General features: G+C 38.8%; 1 protein-coding gene across 3 annotated transcripts in view; it reads left to right on the top strand.

Moving 5' to 3' along the window:
* The window catches only part of TDRD7 (tudor domain containing 7), a 79,484-nt gene that overhangs the window by 28,368 nt on the left and 34,301 nt on the right, over positions 1–16,815 (top strand). For all 3 annotated transcript variants that reach the window (XM_021706716.1, XM_021706718.1, XM_021706717.1), the window contains 3 exons: positions 2,037–2,254; positions 12,143–12,729; positions 16,436–16,622. In XM_021706716.1, coding sequence (XP_021562391.1) covers positions 2,037–2,254; positions 12,143–12,729; positions 16,436–16,622 — 992 coding nt within the window. The remainder of the gene's footprint in view (positions 1–2,036; positions 2,255–12,142; positions 12,730–16,435; positions 16,623–16,815) is intronic.

Here is a 16,815-nt window from a genome sequence, read left to right on the forward strand (position 1 = left end):
CAGAGATACTGTGTCTCCCCCTTGGGGGTAAGCCCTTGAAACTTTGGAAGCTGAGACCTTACTTAGAGGAAACCCCCTGTTCTGGTTTAAAGTACATGACTATGAGACTTAAACTTATAAAAGAGTTTCAGGTGCTCCTCCACTGAAAAGCTGGCACCCTAAACTGTGTGCAGTGACCACTAAGCATTTAAATATGAATATAAATAATTATTTAGTTTATAAAATCCAAAAGTACTAAGAAAACAATAGGAGATATAATAAAGCCAAAGAATCTGAAAATGAGAAATGCACCCACTCATTATCTTGTCTTCTCCAACCGATGTGTAAATCCCCTGCTCATAGACCCACCCAAAGATACAGTGTTTTCAGATCAGTGCATATAGTATAGGAAATATGAATGTGATTTTATGTGATTTGCTGCTTTGAGTGTGTTACTTACCTAATTGAAATTCTTTTTCCCCCCCATAAGAGCACATCTCCAGTATTTCTTAATGAAAATTATTTGAACAAAGTGATTTTTTTAGGTGAATTATTTTTACATATGCATTTTCTGAAACATGACTAAGTGAAGCTGAATACCCTTTTAGAGGCTTAAATTAGTATACGCATTTTCTGCAGAAACAGAAAGAATTGTTTCAGGGGGATTGCAGTTCACCAGGCAGAATTGATAAGCACCACATATAGTGCTGGCAGCTTCAAGTACTTCCTTAATTTGTTAACAGAAGGTGCAGTTACTTAGATGACTCCAGTGGCCCCACAGAGCAGCTGCGTTTGCAGACTCAACTGTGGGTCAGCTGCTAACACTGTCATTAAGGGAGGGTCTTGCCAGTTATGAGAAACTCATCTTTTCCTTCTTCCCAGTCCTTTTACATCATTATTTGGGAAGAACCCAAATAAATTAGCTGTGCCTTTAATAGGAAATGCATATACACATCCTGGACCTTCTGTTCTCTTTGTCAATCTAAGACTTGGGAAGGTCAGGTCTTCATGCCCTCTGGTGGGAGAGCAGAGTCAGCATCAAAGCATCCTCAAGGAACAGCTCACCCTTGACTTCCTGGTATCCTTAGAGGCAGTATCCCCAAACCAGATTCTCTCTACTAACAAATTAAAAATAAAATGAAAGTGACTGAATCCCAGCAGAGATACTATCTGATTAAAATTTGAGTATATTTTGCTTATAGATGGTAATTTTTAACATAGTCTGATTTGTATACCACTGAAATTTCAGAGAGGTTTGGAATGAATATTATAGTCCTTAAAATACCAGAACCATCAGCTACAATGAACATTCAAATTTCTTTATTGTCTTAGTATGTAAACTAAGGCATTCAGAGTTTTAAGTAAAAAAATAAATATAAGAGCTAGCCAAAACTTTATAAATATATACTTATGTAAGATAAATATTGGTGAAATGAAAACAAATTGTTGAAAGTTATCTGTGGTTCCAAGCCTTTTATCTATGTTTATATACTGAGGCTAGGATGATTATTGTAGATGGATCAATTTTTGAACTTCTGTATATTACTGAATTATTGTTTTCATTAATAAAGGTGAAAATTGATCATAATCCTCAAACCTGGACAGTTTGTTATCTTTTATAAAATGTTCTTTGATCTTACTGTTAAGGCATTATTCTCATGCTTTGTAGAATATAGTTTTAAATTTCACATTGCCTATATACCAATACTGTCTAAAATGTAATGTTTCTTAGCAGGTAGGAAATTATTGGTTAAATAATGAATTTAATTATTTTTTTACATAGCAAGGTCATCCTGCTGTTTAAACTACGAAACATCCTTGCAAAATAAGGGAAATAGTTTCCCTCTGTGGGTGACTCTTGACCCTGCTGGTTATTTCAGGGCTAAAACTTAGATTGACGTTGTCACGGTGCTGCTCTGCCTAATCCTGCTCCCGTTTAAGTCCCTTGGCCACCACAAGCCCACAGTATAGCAGAGCCTGAAGGCACAATAGTAGGTAATGGGATAATCTAAAATGTTAAGCATTTTGGTTAATTCTATCATTTTTTTAATTTAAAGATAATTTAAATCAGACTGTTGAAAAACCAAATGTCACGCCTCCTGCCTCTTACACTTATAAAATGGATGAGGTTCAAAACCGCATAAAGGAAATACTAAACAAGCATAACAATGGCATTTGGATATCTAAGCTTCCACATTTTTACAAAGAGTTATATAAAGAAGAACTTAACCAAGAAATTTTACAACAATTTGAACACTGGCCTCATATTTGCACGGTACGTTTTTCCTTATTCCCTCCCTTCTGATGCCGCCTTCCTGCCCAACGTTCAAATCTTGAGTTATTAGTCATATCCCCTTTTATCCAGGGAGCACAAAGCACTTTACATATGTTGCTTCATTAATCTTTATCTCTAGGATTAGCAAATGTTGGTTCCTATTTATAGTAGTATGTCAAGGTTGAAGGCTCTCTATGGTATAACTGCTATTTTATGTATTTTGCTTTTAATTATTTTAAAAATGCATTTAATATGTAATAATATGTATACATTTCATATTGAGTGCACTGTTACCAATAAACATTGATAGCTTTGCCATTTTAGTAACTTTAACTTACTGGTAATAATTTTTCATTAGCCTCAAATTTTTTTTTTTTTAGAGTCTCACTGTCACCCAGGCTGGAGTGCAGTGGCACGCTCACCATGGCCACCGCAGCCTTGACCTACTGGGCTCAGGTGATCCTTCTACCTCAGCCTTCCAAGTAGCTGGAACTATAGGCATGTACTACCATGCCCAGCTGTTTTTGGTTTTTTTTCTATTTATTGTAGAGATGAGGTTGCGCCACATTGCTCAGGCTGGTCTTGAATCCCTGAGCTCAGGCAATCCTCTTGCCTCCACCTCCCAAAGTACTTGGTTTACAGGCACGAGCCACTGTGCCCTATCAGCCTCAAATTTTAAGTGCTTATTCTTGAGTATTTTTTAAAGACTTTCAGCTGAAGAAATTTTAGTTATTTTGCTAATTATAGAGTTTCTTATTTTTATTTTGAAATTAATGTAGTGTTCATATTTAAAATCTTTACAAACTTTCTTCAGAAAGAAAATTGAAAAACAAAAAACTTGAAAATGATTGATCAGTTTTCTTTTCTGTTTCTTCTTGGGAGTCTGTGATTATAAGATGATGGATTAGCATAATTTATTAGAAATCTTAGTTCAACCAGAAATAGAGACAACTGAGTTCTTATGCCAAAGTAACTAATTTTTAGATGTTTCTTAATGTTTTAATTTACATAAGATATGTTTAAAATGTAACTGTTTTAAATGATAGCATTAGCTAACAGCTACTTGGTACTTCTAAACCTATAGAATTAAATATGCATGAAGATCGTATATGCTTTGATAGAGGGCTTTTCTTTTTTAATATATATTTTGGGGCAACCCCCTTGGGTCCCCTCCAACTGTGGGTGCTTTTCTGTCCTCTTAATAAATCCTGCTTTCTCAAAAAAAAAAAAATGTATTTATTTGTTTGTTTGTTTATTGGACCCAAAGCCTGTTGGGCAAAGTGTAAGGCATTCCCTTTTTAAGCACCTGGCCTAAAAAAGCATGTATTTTTGTAACCACTTTTTCCTCTAGGCCACTGTCACCCACTTGAGTTTGAAGTTCTCTTCCTGGCAAATGTTATTCATTCATCCATCCATCCTGTTTGTTCATACACCATTCACTGTGCACCTGCATGTGTCAATCACTGCCTTTGGTGCTAAGAACACAGGGAAACAGAAAAAAATGGATAGGGCAATTTAACAAATGTTAGAATATATATATGGTGTAATATGGGAAAACCAGAAGAAATGTCAAACTCTGAAAATATTACTTTTTCTATTTATAAGCTCAAGAACATTTAATGTTTATAAGAATGTTACCTCTGATTTATGTGAAATGTAGGGTTTGTTTTCATAACCAGAATTCTTGTAGTTACTTTGCAATTCATTGCATTTTTACTCCTTTTGGGAAGTATTTTCTCCCTCAATTGAGATTTAGCGACATTGATGTACCCCCACTCTGGCTTCCCTGTCCTGCAGGAGACTTTTGAGGAGGTCTCACCAGGCTGTTGAGTTTGAAGTTAAGGATCTGTTTAGTATTCTAATACCTCAGACTCTTTACAAATTCTTAAAATGCTGAATTGCATCAATATAGCAGTTTCTGTGCTATCAAAGGAGGCAACAGTAGGTGTATCACTTACATAGAGATGTTTTGTATTTTGGGATGTTCAGGAGTCTGACTTAAATTTAATTATGGTAATTAATTGTATAAGATAATAAAGTACCTTTCAACCCGTGTGAGATAAATTGCTTTTTTAAAAAGCCTGGATGTTTCTAGTTTAAAAACAAACAACTTGAATTTCTAAGAAGGGAAACATAAATAGCAGTAGATATCCTCAGGCTTAGCGGTATTGAATACACTCTATATAGCAATGCTAACAGAAGCAGCAGTGAAAAGGTAAACTGAAGACTTGGAAATATAGCCATAATATTTTAAAAATGGAAACTACTTTTTCAATTTTTCACCAATAAAAAATGCATAATGAACACATCATTGGAACAATTTTTAAATTTAATTTCAGTGAACATCTGAATAAGAGAAAGATGAAATAGAACCATTGCAGACTCAGAATAGAGAACTTGAAGAATAATGTGAAGTTGTTGTTCTGAAACTTGAAACACAAAACTACCCCAAAGCCCTCATGTACACTGGCAAGAGTTTGGGCTTTGAAGTGGATTTTTGCCTTGTTTCCTAGCTGCATACCGTTCATCATACATATCATTCTCTCAGATCCTCAGTCAGCTCTAAAATCTACTTCTACCCATGTCAAGGGTGGTTGTGAGAATTAAATGAGATAAAGTATATAAAGCAGTTGCTAATACAGTATCAGAAGCATAGCAAGTGTTTAGTAAAAAGCAGCTGTTATTTTCTTGAGGTGTAGCTCAGCTTAAATTAAAACAGGCCAAAACCCACTGCTGAACCAGGAGCATGCCCAGCAAGCTTTTACATGAAAACAGAGGAAAAGCTAAAGAGAGAAGAACAAAAGTTTAAATTGAAAGGAAATGTGGAACAGTGGATGAAGTGAAATAAAAACTGAAACTCCAAGTTGAGGCGAGTTTCTGCCATCTTAGCTTGAATGGATTCCTCCCTTCCCACCCTGGCCCTGACTCCTACCAGAGGTAATAAGAACAAGGAAAGCCTCTAATGTACAGTAAAAGCTACAGCTACCAGCCAAGATCATCCCAGAAAGCTCTGCACATATTCAACCAGAAAACTCCCTTATCTTCCTGAAGGAACCATGTGAGCAAGGGGTATAACCTCAGGCCACGCTAATGAACTACTTGAAGCTTATCCTAATATAAATAGGACAGGTAAAGGGATGGGAATGAGAGGGAGTATTGATTTCAAAATACGTAGAGTTTACAAAATGACTCATCCAAGATGGTGGAGAAAGTTTTTCTGGGTAGATGGTTTGTCAGCAGTCAGGGGATAGCCACTACAAGGGTCTTTTTACCTTTACCTGTGATTAAATTTCTGTGGAATATGCCACAAACTGAAAAGCTATAACCATTCCTGAATGCCTTGGGCTTATCATCACTAGCATTAGTAAACTGCAGCAGAGTATGGATGCAGGTGGTGTGAAATGGATGGGTTTAGCTCATCTCAGTGTATTTTTCTGCATATAGTGTATACATCCCCCCCCTTACATGCTTGAGATCTGTACTGATAAGTTTGTGTTTGATGTGGCTTGTGATGCTGTTGGGGGACATTTCCCTGTCTCTTTCTCAGTTGTCTAACATTTCCAGCACTTCTTAACTTTAGCATAAAAAGGCACCTCTTACAGAGGCCATCAACCAGTTAATCTTTCTATGAACTGGCTGATTATAGGGTGCAAAGTTCTGGTCAATAACTTTTGGATGCGTTCATTGTTGCTAGGATTTGGGGGAAGTCTTTAATTAACTACTGAAGTCCAGTTTTTTTTTTTTTTGAGTTGGAGTCTTACTCTGTCACCCAGACTGGAGTGCAGTGGCTACTCCCGGCCACCGCAGCCTCCACCTGCTGGGCTCCGGCAATCCTTCCGCCTCAGCCTTCCAAGTAGCCGGAATTACAGGCAAGCGCTACCACGCCTGGCTGATTTTTTGATTTATTGTAGAGATGAGGTCTCACTGCCCAGGTGGGTCTCGAACCCGCGAGCTCAGGCAATCCACTCACCTCAGCCTCCCAAAGGCGCGGGATTACAGGCTGAGTCACCGAGCCCGGCTGAAGTCCAGTTTTTTAATCTTGGTTTTTGTTGCTGTTGTTGATTTGTTTTGAGTTCATAACCATTGCTAATGTTTGCAGTGCTATAAAGCAAGTCTCCAGGTAAATTTGATTTTACTGTACTGTCTCAGGTTTGTGTTGGGTGGTAACCATATAAAATTAAATTAGAACATAATTTAAAGCTTCAACACAAAGAACTGCTACCCTGTGGAAATAAAACTGTGCCTGTACAAGTGCTTTGGACAGTTATTTAACTTAATGATACCAATTATGTTATAGAATATAAATAAAATCCTAATTCTAGAAGAGAGCAAACTTACATGTTGCAGAACTAACAGGTGAACCTTCATAGTCTCAAAGAAGTTTGACTTCAAAAACTTTAAGTTTACAGTACAGGTAAAACTAAAAAGGAAGAAATAAAGACCTTTTCAAGTTAATGAAAAGAAAGTTTTTAGGCATGTAGGGTAAAGATAAATAAAAATTTGTGTGAACAAGCAGGCTTCTGAAGAAATTGATGTTTTAAGTCCTTGGGCCTCACATCTGTCAAACTTAATATATCTTCTCCAAACTTACAGCAACTCAGAGAGGTGTTAGAGAAGTATCTCATTCAAGTTGTGATTCCAAATGAGACTAAAACCAAACTGAATAAAGTGAACTTGTGGGGATAGACGATTTAACACATATTAGATACAGGATCTTCTAGCGTTTGCTAAAGGAAATGACTTCACTACATGATTTAGGAAGTTGATCTTTGATGTTACCCATCTCTCCTGTTTGGAGAATCCATACATGGTATGTGGAGTTACAGGTAATGCCAAGTCCTAGTCACTGGATTGGTGATATTTTGGGTGGATTCAAAGCCAAAGAAAAAGTGTAGAGCCACAATACAAAATGTGAAGGACAAGCGTTCTTCTACAGCAAAAGAAACCTTCTGAGCCCTCCTTAGTTACTTACCTGAATTAGTTGAACTAAAGGAACTAGAAGTTGGAAAAGCCCCCTCTTAGAGATCCACCGGAAATGGTTACCAGCTGATTATCCCCAAAAGGAAATAATAAAAGCCATGTTTCAAGTAGATTTTGACTCACCTTGGTCATTTGCGAAGACCAGAAGACAGCTGTTCTATTTTGGGGACTGCAGGAGATGAATATGTGTCTTGTTGGATGCACCAGAGCATAGTAAAGAATGGGCACTATACTGTAACTCAGGTCATGACTTTTAAAAATTTTAATCTTTGGATACTATGTGCAATGGGGATAGAGATGGTAGTAGGTCTCTTTCCTAAGCCCATTTGCCAGAAAATTAACAAGAGACAGCACATTTTGTGCATGACAGATGGTGATCACAACAGAATGCCCAGGAAAGCCAAGTTTCCATTCATATGAAAATTTTAAAATAAAGAGTTTAAGCTGTGTAATATTGTAAAATATATATTTTGTCTTTGACACCATTTTCTGGCCTATAACTCCTAAAATCCTTAGTCTCCATAGTGGTGTTTTACTGTGCTATTGATTGACTCATGACTACCAGCTCCTGGGTAGCTTTAGGATGGGGGCTAGTCACCAGAAAGACCAAAGCGGAACTAGAGGATTAGGCCTTTCAGTTCCAACCTTTGGGAAGAGGAGAAGGGCTGCAGATTAAGCTGATCACCAGTGGGCAGTGATTTCATCATTCATGCCTATGTCATGAAGCCTTAATAAAAACTCAGAAATTCAGAGTTCAGAGAGTCTCCAGATAGCTGAACATGCAGAGGTTCCTGGAGGGTGGTACACTCAGAGATAGCATAGAAACTTTGCACCCCTTCGCATATACCTTACCCTATGCCTCTCTCCATCTGTGTTCTTTGTAATATCCTTTATAATAAATTGGGAAACATGTTTCCCTGAGCTCTGAGCCACTCTAGCAAATTAACCGAACCTAAACTTGAAGCCAATCTGCCAGAAGTTCCAGAGGCCTGGGCTTGTGACTGGTGTCTGCAGTGAGGGCAGTCTTATGGGATAGAGTCCTCAATCTGTAGGATCTGACACTATCACCAGCTAGTGTCAGAATTAAAGAACACCCAGCTGGTGTTCACTGCAGAATTGCTTGCTGGTGTGGGAGAAAATCCCCATACATTTGGTCACATAACTCTTTTGTGCTGATGATTGTTGTTGAGTGCGAGAACAGAGAGACATGTTTTAGGCTGGGCACAGTAGCTCACATCTGACATCCCAGCACTTTGGGAGGTTGAGGTGAGAGGATTACTTGAGCTCAGAGGTTCAAGACCAGCCTGGGCAACATAGCAAGACCTTGTCTTAAAAAAAAAAAGTAAGAAAACAATACTAACCAGGTTTGGTGGCATGCATCTGGAGTCCCAGCTACTCAGTAGACAGACACAGGAGGATCGCCTAAGCCCAAGAGGTTGAGGCTGCAGTGAGCTGTGATTGTGCCACTCTACTCTAGTCTGGGCAACAAGATAATGAGCTTTATGAATTTTCCTTTTGAATTGAGAAATCTTTCAGACATTCTTCAAAGACTGGTTAATGAAGTATATGGACAAGGCACATTTTCCATATCACTAAATAGTATCCTTGAATATTTGCCTAAACTGCTAAAGATACCTGGATCAACTCTGGGCAGTGTCAGTTTCAGCTCCTAAAGTCAGGCTTTGTTTAATCTTAGTAAACCCTCATTTTAATTTATAGAGGCCAAATCACTGAAGAACACATGGAATTTGGGCACATAAGCAAGCCTTTTGAGACAAAGAAGAAGCCATTAAATATTGGAAAGTGCCTAACTCAAGGAAGTAGTCATTTAGTGGAGGGTGGTTATCTGCCTTAAACAATAAAAATAAACTGCTGAGGGAAGAAATCCATCTTCTAGTTCAGATGATTATTTGGCTGTTGTTTGAACTTTGGATAAATTCAGGATTATTGGTCAAAATTTTATTTTCTAGACTGACAACCAAAGCTTGACTTAAATGCTGCAGACATGCCCTGGAAACTTACTTCCAGATGATCTTCAAGCATTATTCTGGAATGGGGGTCAGAAAAGTGGGGACTTTTGCTTTTGCTCTGGAGTAACTCACATTGAGTGGACATAATGTTTATAACTTCTGTTAAGACTATAATTCCTGTTTAGAAGAACTCATTTTACTGGTCATGTCAGAGATCAAGTTTAGAGATTTGATAAAACTAAATGCACTGTTAGGTAATTGGTCCTGATCCATGCCAGCTTTGAGACTGGAAGGTTGGGGGACAGACTAAATAAACATTAAAGTAGTTCACTCATTGGAATATCATAAAGCTGAAAAACCCTTCTTACCCCTTTTTGGGTTGGAAGAAGCTGTGTGGACAGTGAGGGGATAGAGCTTATCAATGTTATTTTAGATAAGAGGGGCTCTCTTCAACTGAAATTAGCCTCTACTATCCATTTCAGAGAAGATATTGAGAAGAGTTTGGTAGGTTAAAACTGAAGGAGGGTATTAAGGTGGGCCTATTTGGCTTTGGATATGGAGGACTGCCAAGTCTAAATCTAAAATTCCAGTCATGTGCCATGTAATGATATTTCAGTTAATGATGGACTGCACATATAATGGTGGTCCCATAAGAATGCAATAGAGCTACATAGTGGCATTGACCATAACTTCTAGGTTATGTAAGTACAGTCTGATGTTTGTACAATGCTGAAATCACCTGTACATTTGGGATTCTATATAAGTGAATTACTCACATAGAATCCTGTTTTCTTTTTCCATTTGCTCCAAAAGTGTGATGTCCAAACCTCTATATCTCCAAGCTGTGTTTTCGTATCTTATTAGCATCTGAAAGTACAGTGAGGCTGGGCACAGTGACTCATGCCCATAATCCCAGCACTGGGAGGCTGAGGCAGGAAGATTGCTTGAGTCCAGGAGTTCGAGAGCAGCCTGGACAACCTAGCAAGCCCTCATCTCTACAAAAAAATAAAATAAAGTAAAAACTAGCTACTCGGGAGGCTGAGACTGAAGGATCACCTGAGCCCAGGAGGTTGAGGGTGCAGTGAGCTGTAATTGTGCCACTGCTCTCCAACCTTGGCAACTGAGTGGGACTCCAACTAAAAAAAAATTTTTTTAAACCAGTGAAGATTGGCATTTTAAGATTGCAGATTTTAAAACATGAGTCTGAGTCTCTAGGTAGGTGGACTTACCCTTGAGAGAAGGATGAGGAATGCTTCAAATATTTGTGTTCCTGTGGCTTAAAATTAGGGACACAAATTGTGATGATCATATAACATGCCATGCAGCATGTCTTGGGATGCCAGCAGGGAGGTATCACCACTTTTGACAGGAAGGCCCTGCAGCTGCGGAGCGTGTACAAGGGCTCTTCTACTTCCAGCTATGCTTTAGGCTTTCTGGGCATAGAAGTTTTCCTCAGTCCTTGAAACTTAAGCACACGCTGGCAGAATGAAGAGGAAGACCTAATGTTTCCTACTATATTGATATCATTTACTTATTTATCATCTAGAACATGTAGTCAGACTACAAGGAATCTGTTCTAATATCAAACTGACTATAGCTTTTGACTTATTAAAGCTCTTCTCTGGTAACAAGACAATGTCTTCTTTCTTTGTACATACATATTTATGCTCTGTCTTCCTAAGCATTGTGTGGAGAGTGAAGTAAATGAAGCTGGTGCTCTTTACTAATAAGCTGCTCACCCAGCATACTTTAATATTTTGTTCTTTTGTGGGGAGTGCTTTATCTAAGCTTATATTATTGTCCTGGTGGATCCTCCTAAGGACATACATTGCAGCTAAGGAACAGCTGAATAGGATCTGACAAAATAGGAACTTTTCTGAAGTCAGAGAATATTAACTTCAGTCTAATGGTCTAATACGGGGTTCAAGAAATTGCTTTTATAAAAGATCAGATAGTAACTATTTGGGGCTCCTTGGGCCAAGAGCTGTGCAGTTACTCAGCTCTGCCACTGTAGGGCAAAAGCAACCATAGATAATATGTAAGATGTAAACAAGTGAACTTTGTATGTTCCATTAAGCCTTTATGTACACTGAATTTCATATAATTTTCACAAGGCATGAAATGATTCTTCTTTTGATTTTTTTCGGCCATTTGAAAATATAAAAACCATTCTTAGCTCAGGGCCATGAGCTTCATTGGGCTGCAGGCTGTATTTTGCTGACCCCCAGTTTGGTAGTAGAAATACTTAGAACTTGGGGGAAACAATGGTGCCACACATCATTTCTCTTCTCTTATATAAAAAGATGCCATTAAGCTGTGTATCTCAAGAATGCTAAGCAAATAAAATTAGAGATTAGATGACATAAAATTGCCAGGTATCACTATTTTCATTAGAGTGACAATACTTTCAGCTAACTCTCCTGCTGTGGTGGTTTTAAATCTGTACTTTACCTCCAGAGCATCTTTTTCTGAATAATAGAAAGCTGAAGGTTTTCTCAAAATATTGCAAGAAGAAGAGAGATGGCACTCCTTTTTTGTCTGTCTCCTGTTTTAGTTTGTTCTTGACAGTTTGAATACCTTTTCACAACTTCTTTGCAGTTTTGGAAGCTGTTGCTTGGATTTGGCAGAGAACTAAATGAGAAGGATACTTTACAGAGCAGAATGCTCAAGATGTCATAGGTCAACTGGAGTCTAGATGCCTCCCAAGTGAAATTAATACTATCTTATTTTCCTGCTTATTTCTGAAACATGGCTCATGTTATTTGCAGGTGAAGGCCATGCATTAAATTCTTAGCAGTTGAAAAGAGTAAAATGTACATATTTGTATTCTCTTGATTAATTTGAAAACAGCATTGTTCTCAAATTTAAAATGCATTAATGTGTTTTCAGGTTATTTTTAGCCACTGAAATGTCTATTTACTTTATTTAAAAATTTCAGGTGGAAAAACCTTGCAGTGGTGGCCAAGATTTACTTCTTTATCCAGCTAAGAGAAAGCAGCATTTGAGAAGTGAACTGGATACTGAAAAAGTACCTCCACCCCGACTACCTGCTCCCAAACAAATACCACCATTGAAAGAATATCCAACAGTTATGCCAGGAGACTTTAAAGAGAAAGTGGCAGAGCTGCTGGTGAAATACTCAAGTGGTCTTTGGGCCAGTGGACTCCCAAAAGCATTTGAGGACACATACAAAATGAAAGTCCCTGAGGATGCCTTAAAAAATCTTGCCTCACTTTCTGATGTATGCACCATAGACTACATTTCTGGTAATCCGCAGAAGGCCATTCTGTATGCTAAACTTCCGTTGCCAACTGACAAAACCCTAAAGCGTGAAGAGAAAGCACATGGTGATTATGACATCAAGTCTATGGTTGAACAAGAGTATTTACAGATAGAAGAAAGCTTTGCTAAACATGCTGATACCTTTATGGAGAACATGACAGTTCCTCCTTTAATCATTCCGACCGAAGCATCCCCATCAGTATTAGTGGTTGAACTGAGCAACACCAATGAAGTGGTTATCAGGCAAGTTTCATCTTCTATTTCTTTAGGATACTGGCATACTGTTGTCACTTTTCTGGATGCTGAGGATTGAACAAAGGATGCTATATTCTTAGTTCTAGAGTTATAGTGAGGTATAATAATACATTACTAATATTTGTTAAATGTTTAAAATATACAAATATCTTGTAAGAAAAGATTACTAACAGTTTTTAAAATGGAATGACAATATGATCTTTAAAAAAAGCTTGATAATAACTATGTCAAAAACAATGTATAGCTCATAGAAAAGCATGTCCCCATCCTACATGCACACTAGGTAATACTATTTAACGTAGAACTATGAAGCTTTTCTTAATAGTCAAAATAGCTAAGAGCTACTTTCCTTGTATAATATATCAGATTAGACCTTAGACACAAAGGTGCTCTGGTTACTTGAGCCTGACGTATCATTGCCTGGGAGTAGGAGTCGTTGCCTAAGTAGCTAATGATAACTAGAATTACAAAACAGCCCAACTGTCTTGGACTGTTGGAGAAAATACAGAATACATAGAAAATAGACTATAATTTTCAGTCTCCAACTTGAGGAAAAGAATAGGAACCTGTGTTCTAAACCTCTGGAGACACCAGCCAGACATAGCTGTGGAGGGACAGATCAGAAAATGGCTGACGTGAACAAAATCTAAGGTCCTTCAACCAAAATGGCCCTGTGGTTTGGGTTGTCACTCCTCCAGAGACCCATAACTGAACTGGAAGGGCGCAAAGGAAGAACAAACACACACAATCACAATTTTAATGAAAGAAGAGCTCAAAAATAGTAAAGCTCTTTTGTCTGAACAAATTAAGTCTGAGTGGATAATAGAGTCAATCTAATATCTTCAGATGCTCAAACTAGAATCCACAAAAGCCTTAAAGAGGTCTTGTTTTATACAGGGGTAGTGAGTGTATAGTGCTTTTATTCTGAGGTGTGGTGTGGTATGGCTTCAAGCTATAACTAGGTTGCTAAGGGCCCGGGAGTTCCATTATGGTTCACTAATCTGTTGAATTAAAGGAAAATTGTTGAGGGGCACATTGCTAACTTTTACCTTTTGACCTTATAAAGAAAACTTAAATCTACTTCCATGGCAGAATCCTTTGAAATCTGTTACTAGTAATAATTGGTGCCATTGTGTGAGACCAAGCGCCCAGCCTTTGGCTGGATGAATCACGTGATGTCTGCTGTTTACACCGAGGGTTGTCAGGAATCTGGATCAATTCTAGGACTTTAGTAGGAGAATTCTAATCTGTTCCAGGATGATTATTTAGGTCCAGGGTCTTCAGATTGTTTAAATACCTTTTCCCAGTGTGAATTTGAATTCTGGGGTCAGCATTCTGTGTGTTCAGCAAGGTGACTGCAACCAGCAAGTATAGTAGGTAATGTCTGCCATTAGGTTGACCCTAGGTTATTGGCTCCTGCCTCCCCCTAAGACTTTGCAGACCCCCACCAAACTGAGCCCTGTTCTGTACCTGCATCTTCACCCAGGCAGGCAACAGGCACAGGAAGCTGGGTCTCTGGCTCCTTAGGGCCTGGAGGGTGCCACAGCAGAACCCGCAGGTTAAATGTAGGAATCCACTGTCTCCTGTCTCAAACATTAGCTATAAAATTTTGTATTTAGGGCATCTCTACAGTGGCCTATACATCATTCTTTGCCCCCTTGCTCAGGTAATCTGGGAACAATGTATGACCTCGTTCTTACCACTCCTCCCTCACCCACACTGTGCAGCCCTCATTCTCTGCTGGCTGCTGCAGAGAGCAGAAGCTGCCTGCAGATCCCAAGCCACTTTTTACCACTTTACCCCTACCCCCCAACAAGTCTGTGCTTGGCAGACTATCCCATCAGGGCTGCAGCCCAGACTGCTGCCAGTTGAGTATCCAGGCAGGGGAATAAGAGCACCCAGTGAGACTCCAGGTCCCAGGAAATGGACACTTAAGAAGAGTCCCAGAGCTCCTAGGAAACTTCAAAGTCAAGAATGCCCCAGCATTTCAGGTAGTTCCTTAACATTTGCAAAGCTCAATACATTTAAATTATAGTAGTGTGCTCTGTGGCTCAGTCCCAGTTCCTCAAGAGACTGAGGTGAGAGGATGACTTGAGCCTGGGAGTCCATCACATAGCAAGACCCTGTCTCTGAAAATAAAATTTAAGAACTATTTAAATAATAGGGTATGGCAAAGCTTCTACAACTGTTTCTGGAATAAATGATATGCATGTAATATTTCATTTTAGAATAGCCCTTGCCTCAAAAGGCATTCTTTCCATTTTGGATAGGACTTTTTAGAGCTTTTTTTTCCTAGTGATAGATAAGTTGACTATGGCATCTTCTGTTCTGCTGATAATTATGAGAATACATGGAAACACTCCTAAAGGAATTATTTCTTAGAGCTAGCCATAGAGGCCCACTTGGGGCCTGGGTAAAAACTGGAACAATACAGAGAGCAAAGTTCTTATGGTGTATCCTCCATCTCCCTGACGAGGTGATTCTGGTGCAGTTACAGCATAACCTTCTGGCCTAAAAGCTCTTGTTACATGACCCAAACTTGATTTGCTGGGTTTTAGATCCTAGAAGGAGGCCCTTAATGGAATTGTCTTAGAGGACCAAAGGACAAAATAATACCCTGTTTTGATAACATGAATTAGGACAAGGTGATCACAGTTGTCAACAGTAGAAAATTATAGAAAGCATTAAAAAAAAAACACTTCTCAGAAAGTATACAATTTTAGAGGCATCTGAGTAGAGCATGTTACCTCTCAAGTGTCTCAGAAGTCAACATTTGTTGTAATTTTAAATTTGTTTAATAAATTTGGTGGGGGGGGGATGTCAAGTTGTTGTGTTTAGTGTATTTAAGGCTTTCTCTTTCTAGTAAAATTTTATTGCTTTTCCAAGCTTGAAGCTTATTCAGACCCAGTCTTAGTTAGGGTAACACTATCTGCTAGATGTTCTTCTTAGAAATCTATAAAGGGCCAGGCTTGGTGGCTCGGCCTGTAATCCCAGCACTTTGGGAGGCTGAGGCGAATGGATTACCAGAGCCTGAGGGTTCAAGACCAGCCTGGGCAACTTGGCAAGACCTTGTCTCTACAATAAATCAAAAAATTAGCCAAGTGTGATAGCGTGTGCCTGTAGTTCCGGCTACTTGGAAGGCTGAGGTGGAAAGATCACCGGAGCCCAGCAGGTTGACACTGGGGTGGCCGTGAGTGTGCCACTGCATTCCAGCCTGGGCGATGGAGTGAGACTCCAACTCAAAAAAAAAAGAGAAATCTATAAAGATCTCCAGCAGTCTTAGTCAAGATCCCAAGTCAGCCCTCACTTGTGTGGCCTCCAGGTCTCCCTTGGTATCTCCATTTTCCAAGTATTTTCCTCTCTTCTTTTCTCTGGTGCTTTTCTTAGCCTGATCCTCACTGAGGACTCCCACTACATATTATTACACCTTCTTGTTCTCTGGAGTGTTGTGGAGCAATTGCTCTGTTGTGTGGTATGTTGGACCTCATCTTGTGTTGCATGATCTTCATGATCCTATATCTTCCTTTATCATGAGAATGTATTTACTGAAAGCACATTCTCCCTGTTGACATAAACAAGTCTGAGACTGAAGTCAAAGATGGGGGTAGAGAAAAAAGAATAACACAAATGAATTCCTATAGTGTGTCTCCTTCTAGGTTGCTTCATTTGTGTTTTCTTCATTTAACTAATTCAGGTATGTGGGCAAAGACTATTCTGCTGCTCAGGAATTAATGGAAGATGAGATGAAGGAATATTACAGTAAGAATCCTAAGATCACACCAGTCCAGGCCGTGCATGTTGGACAGTTGCTGGCTGTAAAAGCCGAGGAGGATGCTTGGTTACGGGCACAGATCATCTCAACAGAAGAGAACAAAATTAAGGCAAGTGCCGTTTATTTTGTCATGAAGAAAATACCTTATTATTTTTTAGACTACATTTTGATTCATTACATTTCTCTGGTGTAAATGTTTTATCTTTTCTAATGATAGGTAGTTTTCTCTGCAAGTTAAAAAGATTGTAGTTTCTATAAAGGATTGTTCCTGTCAGCTTTTAAGTCAGTGGTAGTCATACTGT

This window comes from Carlito syrichta, unplaced genomic scaffold (assembly GCF_000164805.1).
Source record: "Carlito syrichta isolate Samal-C Ts95f unplaced genomic scaffold, Tarsius_syrichta-2.0.1 Scaffold315953, whole genome shotgun sequence".
Taxonomy (NCBI): Eukaryota; Metazoa; Chordata; class Mammalia; order Primates; family Tarsiidae; genus Carlito; species Carlito syrichta.